Source organism: Myotis davidii, unplaced genomic scaffold, assembly GCF_000327345.1.
Source record: "Myotis davidii unplaced genomic scaffold, ASM32734v1 scaffold472, whole genome shotgun sequence".
NCBI classification, from domain to species: Eukaryota; Metazoa; Chordata; class Mammalia; order Chiroptera; family Vespertilionidae; genus Myotis; species Myotis davidii.
In genome coordinates this window covers 1,081,735-1,087,528 of record NW_006283774.1, presented here as the reverse complement: position 1 = coordinate 1,087,528, position 5,794 = coordinate 1,081,735, and the positions used below count along the sequence as shown (strand labels likewise).

The 5,794-nt window shown below is 57.5% G+C and overlaps 1 protein-coding gene across 1 annotated transcript in view; it reads right to left on the bottom strand.

The window, feature by feature from the left end:
* The window catches only part of ABCA13 (ATP binding cassette subfamily A member 13), a 143,734-nt gene that overhangs the window by 4,593 nt on the left and 133,347 nt on the right, over positions 1–5,794 (bottom strand). Inside the window, 2 exon segments of the mRNA XM_006754021.2 lie at positions 230–322; positions 4,550–4,653. Coding sequence (XP_006754084.2) covers positions 230–322; positions 4,550–4,653 — 197 coding nt within the window.

The following is a 5,794-nucleotide window of genomic DNA, read 5'->3' as shown; positions in this document are numbered from 1 at the left end:
GTCTTGCAGGACAGCCTGTCCATCTTCATCTCGACTCTGCCATGGACGGCCAGCCCTCCCGAGCCCACAGTGTCCCCGTCCCCGGGGAAGGAGACAGCGGGGGCAGCAGGGAAGGGCCGGGCCCTGAGCTGAGGCATCACCCGCTCCCTCTGGCGGGGAAGCACCTCCAGGCACCACCCCGTCTCTGCTGCGGACGACAGCGACTAGGCGGGGAGAGAAGCAGACGTACCTGTCCTTGATGTGTTGGGGGGCGCCCAGGCACCTAAAGCTGCCGTCCACCATGATGGCGAGCCTCGTGCACAGGGCCTCACACTCCTCCATGCTGTGGGGGGAGGGAGCACGTCAGCAAAGCAGCGAGACGCCGGCCCGCCCACAGGTCATCTGGCACCCACAGGTCATAGGTCATCTGGTACCCGCAGGTCAGCCAGCATCCACACCCACAGGTCATCTGGCACCCACAGGTCATAGGTCATCTGGTACCCGCAGGTCAGCCAGCATCCACACCCACAGGTCATCTGGCACCCACAGGTCATAGGTCATCTGGTACCCGCAGGTCAGCCAGCATCCACACCCACAGGTCATCTGGCACCCACAGGTCATAGGTCATCTGGTACCCGCAGGTCAGCCAGCATCCACACCCACAGGTCATCTGGCACCCACAGGTCATAGGTCATCTGGTACCTGCAGGTCAGCCAGTACCCACAGGTCATGGGTCAGCAGACCTGCAGGTCAGCCGGCACCCACACCTGCGGGTCAGCCGGTTCGCAGGTCATAGGTCAGCCGGCACCCGGTCAGCATCACAGAGAGCACCTCTCAGTGGTGGGCGCCGACCCCACAATAACCAAGCGCCTGCGTGTTTCTAGCCCAGGAAGCAGGTGAGATCCGTGAGCGCCTCCAGCTACAGCACAAACTGCGACTCAGCAAGAAGGACCCTCCCAAAGCGGTGACATTTATGGAAAGAAAAAAGTTTCCTGATGGACTTAAATGAAGACATCAATCAACAGAAAGATGCATTAAAAAAAGGAAAAGAATGGATATTTTTAGAATGGGAAATTATTACAATATAAAAATTATACAAAATTATTGTAATGTAAAATATGATTGGTAACTGTCAAATATGATAAGCATAAACATTAAATGTGATTAGTAAAAAAACTGTATAAAATATGTTTACCATATATAAAAATAAATGTGATATTTAATGTACAATACAATATAGTAAATAACAATGAAACTTGTAATTATAACTCATATTGTAATATAAATTCATATTATTTTGATACAAAATATTTAATGAAGATTTATAATTTTTAACTGTATTCTTATAATTATATAAAATCTAACATCTATACTAATAAAAGCCTATGTGGTCGTCACGCCCTCAGGCCGTAACAATCCATTACCAGGAGGCTGCAGGCACGCACAGGTGGGTGGGTCCTGGTGGCTCCATGCGGCGTGGGGCAGGACCTCCGGCTCCGGCCTACCTCTTTAGGGCAATCCATCAAGGAGCCCCGGATGGGTGGGCGGGGCCTACCTCTTTGGGGAGATGGATTGCAGGGCTCCCGCACTGTGAGAGGGCAAGGCCAGGCTTGGGAACCCACCCCCACCACAAAGTGCACGAATTTCATGCACTGGGCCTCTAGTTAATTATAATAAGGCTATGGTACCATGCCCATCAACATTTTATCACTCTGGATGAGAAATTTAGAGTGATTCTTATGTCTGTCTTTAGAAGCATTTCTGAGAGGCAGGAAGACTAAGGGGAGGGGTGGGTGGCCCTGTTTAGGGACCACATCGCGTGGGGCTGGGACAGTGACAGAGGTCGTGTACCAGGCACTGCAGGGCGGTCACTGGGCCAGGAGAGGATAGCGCAGACGAGACATTAACATCTCAGAACGTGTGTGGCCTGAGGTCAGGGAGGAGGCACAGGCCTGGCCAACCCTGGACTAACTGTAGTTCCTCTCCGTATTCCCACCCGCACCTCCTGCCCCTGTGGCCCCCAGGACCAGGGTCAGGAGTGAGGAGAAGAGGGAGTCACCGGGCCGTCCTGCTGGCACGACAGGCCCTCGGACCTCTGGGTGTGGACGTGGACAGAGGCATGACCCGAGGCCACGGTGTCGCTGTGAGCAGGGGCTGCTAGAGGCACCGCAGCGGTGGGTCCTCTGAGGCAGTCGGATAGTCATGTGAAATGTGGGCGCGGGAGGGGTGTGTCATGTGACATTGGCACCCAACCTCAGAGCCCCGCCCCCCCGACCTGAGGCAGCACGGGGAGGGCAGGCGGAGTTTCCAGAATTGGCCAGCAAAGGGGTCATGTCAGGCAAGAGTGCATTTGTCACATTTAATTCATTTAAACGGGAAGTTCTATTTTCTGAAGAGCAAACACATACAGAAGTTAAAAAGGCAGAACTTCTGGTCACAACCAATGGAGAGACTGACAAGTCCCTTCCCCCAAAACAACTCTAAACCGGGCACAATGAGCAACGACAGCCATTTCCGAATCCTGCATATTAACCAAGGCGTGAGCCACCGGAGAAACGCAGTGGACACCTGCGGAGCCGGGGGAAGGTCTGAGCTGAGGCCTCCAGCTTCCCCATGTGGCTGCTGCGAGTCAGGCACGAGGACTCACAGCTGAACCACTGGGCAATGTCCACACCCCACTCCGTGGTCGGTGCCGTGACTGTCTTAGAGCCGAGGGGACGGCCGGCGCCAATGGCTCCAGCCCCGGCCTGAGCTGGGCTCCACTAGACAACACGGTGCGGCCGGGCCCACACACCTGCCAGACAACATGGTGGGGCCAGGGTGGCCCACACCTGCCAGGCTGTACCCCGTGGGCAGGGCAGAGCCTGCGCAGCCACACACTCCACGTGGTCCCCGGCTCCCCACACACGTCTCGGGGACCACGGAACCCAGGAGGAAGCAGCCTAGGCAGCTAGGAAATGCCTGGGCCCGGTGTCCTCCCTGTCCACACGCAGATCCCTACCCGGTCAGAATCCCGTTGCTCGAGGCGGCTGAGCCATCTGGGAGGACCTCAGCACCTAGGCTCATGCCCTGGCTGGCAATATGTGTTTTAGATAATGGCTTCAAATCTTTGAAGTAAAATTCAGTGAAATTATAAGCAAGAACCAAATACAAAATACCACATGATCTCACTCATTCATGGATAATAGAGACCATTATAAACTTTTGAGCAATAATAGATACAGAGGCAGTGCTGCCTCAAACTGATTGTCAAACTGCAGCGGGAAGGCTGGGGAGGGTTGGGGGGCAGGAGGGAGGGGGGTAAGAGATCAACCAAAGGACTTGTATGCATGTATATAAGCACAACCAATTGACAAAAGACACTGGGGGGTAGGGGAGGCCAGGGGATTGTCAAGGGCGGGGAAAAAAGGGACACATATGTAATAACCCTTTGAAATACTATAAGCAATAAAACCATAAAAAAAAAAAGAATGACAACATTTAGAAACACACTTGGCGGAGGCATCGGTCACTGCTCGCCCACCTCGGGGAGTTTCGGAGATTTACCCCTGGAATGGCAACCCCACACAGACCCACAACGACCCACAAACACCCTGGCAACACCAGCGCTTGGAGAGGAGAGGAGTCAGGTCCGGGTGGACCTTTAATACCTAAAACGTCCACCTCTCCGCAAACCCTAGACATGCAAGAAACAACGAATGCGTGGTGCGCTCAGGCCACGGCACAGGAGCCTTTTCCACGTGTCCCAGATGTCAGATGAGCAGGAACGCTTCAACGTGGCCCCCGGAAATGTGTCCGGCCACCAAAAGCACTATGTTTACAGAGTGACAGCGACGTCTGACAATGCCATCACATGGCCATCACAACAGAGAGTCTGCAGGGGACGGAAATGCATCTTTAAAAAGAAAGGCAGGGGAAGCTTCCAGATGAGCCGTCCCTGCAGGGCCCTGCACACCTGACGGGGAGAGACGGAGGAGAGACGCGGTGACCGTGAAGATGAACCGATAGAGACGGTCAAATCCGAGACGAGAGAAAGCAGGGCCAAAAAGAAAGGACAGAGACCCCCAGACCCGTGGGGCCCCGCGAGGCCCGCAGACACGGTCTGCACCCACCACGGAGGGAGGGCCAGAGGCCAACCCCTCTCTCGGGCCTCATCAGCCAAGCACGCAGCCCACTCGCCGGGAGCGGCTCTGTGAGCCTCACATGCAAGTGCTGCTCGGCCACGGAGGTTCTGACATCGAATCACAAGATGAATTCTGTGAGCAAGAAGCCAGGAGACCAAACTCAGAGGCTGCTGTCTTCACGTCAGCTCATCCTCCTGCTGGGGACTCGGCCTCAGACGGAAAGGCCCGAGGGCCCAGGAAGCCAGAGGCCCGGCTCTCCAGGGACCTTGGACCCAGCAGGCCCCAGGTGCGGATTCCAGCTGTGCTGCCGCTGGCCACGGCCCTGGCTGTGCGGCTCCCCTGTCCCTGGGTCAGTGGAGGGCACAGGCTGCTGTGGACACGGAGGACCCTGTGGGCAGCCGGAGCCCAGCCCCAGCCTGTGGGCCCGCAGCTGGCTCCCTGCTCACCTGTGCGAGGTCAGCACCACGGCGCAGCCCTCCTGAACTTCCTTGGTGATCGTTTTCCACAGGAACCGCTTCGAGCAGGGGTCCATCCCTGAGCTGGGCTCGTCCTGAAGGAAAGCAACAGTGATGGGTCAGGGGCCCGGCCCTGAGGAGCCCCGCTCCGGCTCCGGGGCCGCTGTCTGCGCTGCCTCACACCGTGCTCCCCACGGCACCTCCATGCCAGCTCCTCCACGGGGGGCAGGGGAGTGAGTCCCGATGTCTCTAAGACGCACCCTCAGCTGCTATTAAGCCTCAGAATGAGACACCAAGAAGGACGTATGACGGCAGGAAAAGGCTCCGTTTACTCAGCAACGTCAAGTCACGTGCCATTTCCTAGAACCCGACTTCCCCCCAACGCCAAGCACGTCCTGTTGGAGCGTCAGGGAGAGACGCTGGCCGAGTGGGAGGTCTGGCTTGTGCGGCCGGGGAGCCCCCAACACGTCTCCCAGAGCTCAGGCCGCTCTCCACGGGTGGGCGCCACGGGGATGTGTACACAGGCCGCCCCGCCAGGTGGTCAGGGCGCTGGCCTCTCCCCTGAGACTGTCCAATAAGGGACAGCAGCCAGCACAGCCACAGCGTCCCGTGTGGAGGGACCCAAGTGACACCTAATCTTTTCTCAGAGCAACAACGACACAATTCTTGTGCCACAGGACGTCACCCGTGGGTCTGAGTGCCGAGATGGAAAAGGCTGGCGACCTCCGGGCAGAGGACAAACCGGTGGGTGAGCTTCCGGGTGAGTACGGATCCTCTAATGCTGTTCTTCATGTCACAGTTTCATTGAAGCGTCAATTTGGCAATGAAAGGGACCACTGAGAAGTAAACTCACTTCCGTAAACTCCCGGGTAGGCCCCTCACCAGGTCCCCGGCCACCTGGAGGAGAGGAGTCTGTGCACAACCCACCCAGACCCCAGCCCGCCCCTCCGCCTCCCGCTGCCCCGCTGGGCGATGAGGAAGGACAGACAGGGCTCACTCCTGAGGCTCCAGGGACGCTCGGGCCTGGGAGCCCTCGGAGGGCTGGGTTGGAGCCCAGGGAGGCAGGGCGGCTGGACACCAAACAGCCCAAGTGGGGGCAGGTAGGGGGCCCGACTGGGAACAAAGCCCCGAGCCGCAGGGAGCAGAGAGGCATCGCTCCGGCCGTCCTAGTCCTGGGGGCCTCACCTTGGGGATGTGCAGCCCCGGGATCCCGCGCAGGCGGCAGTAGTAGCGCAG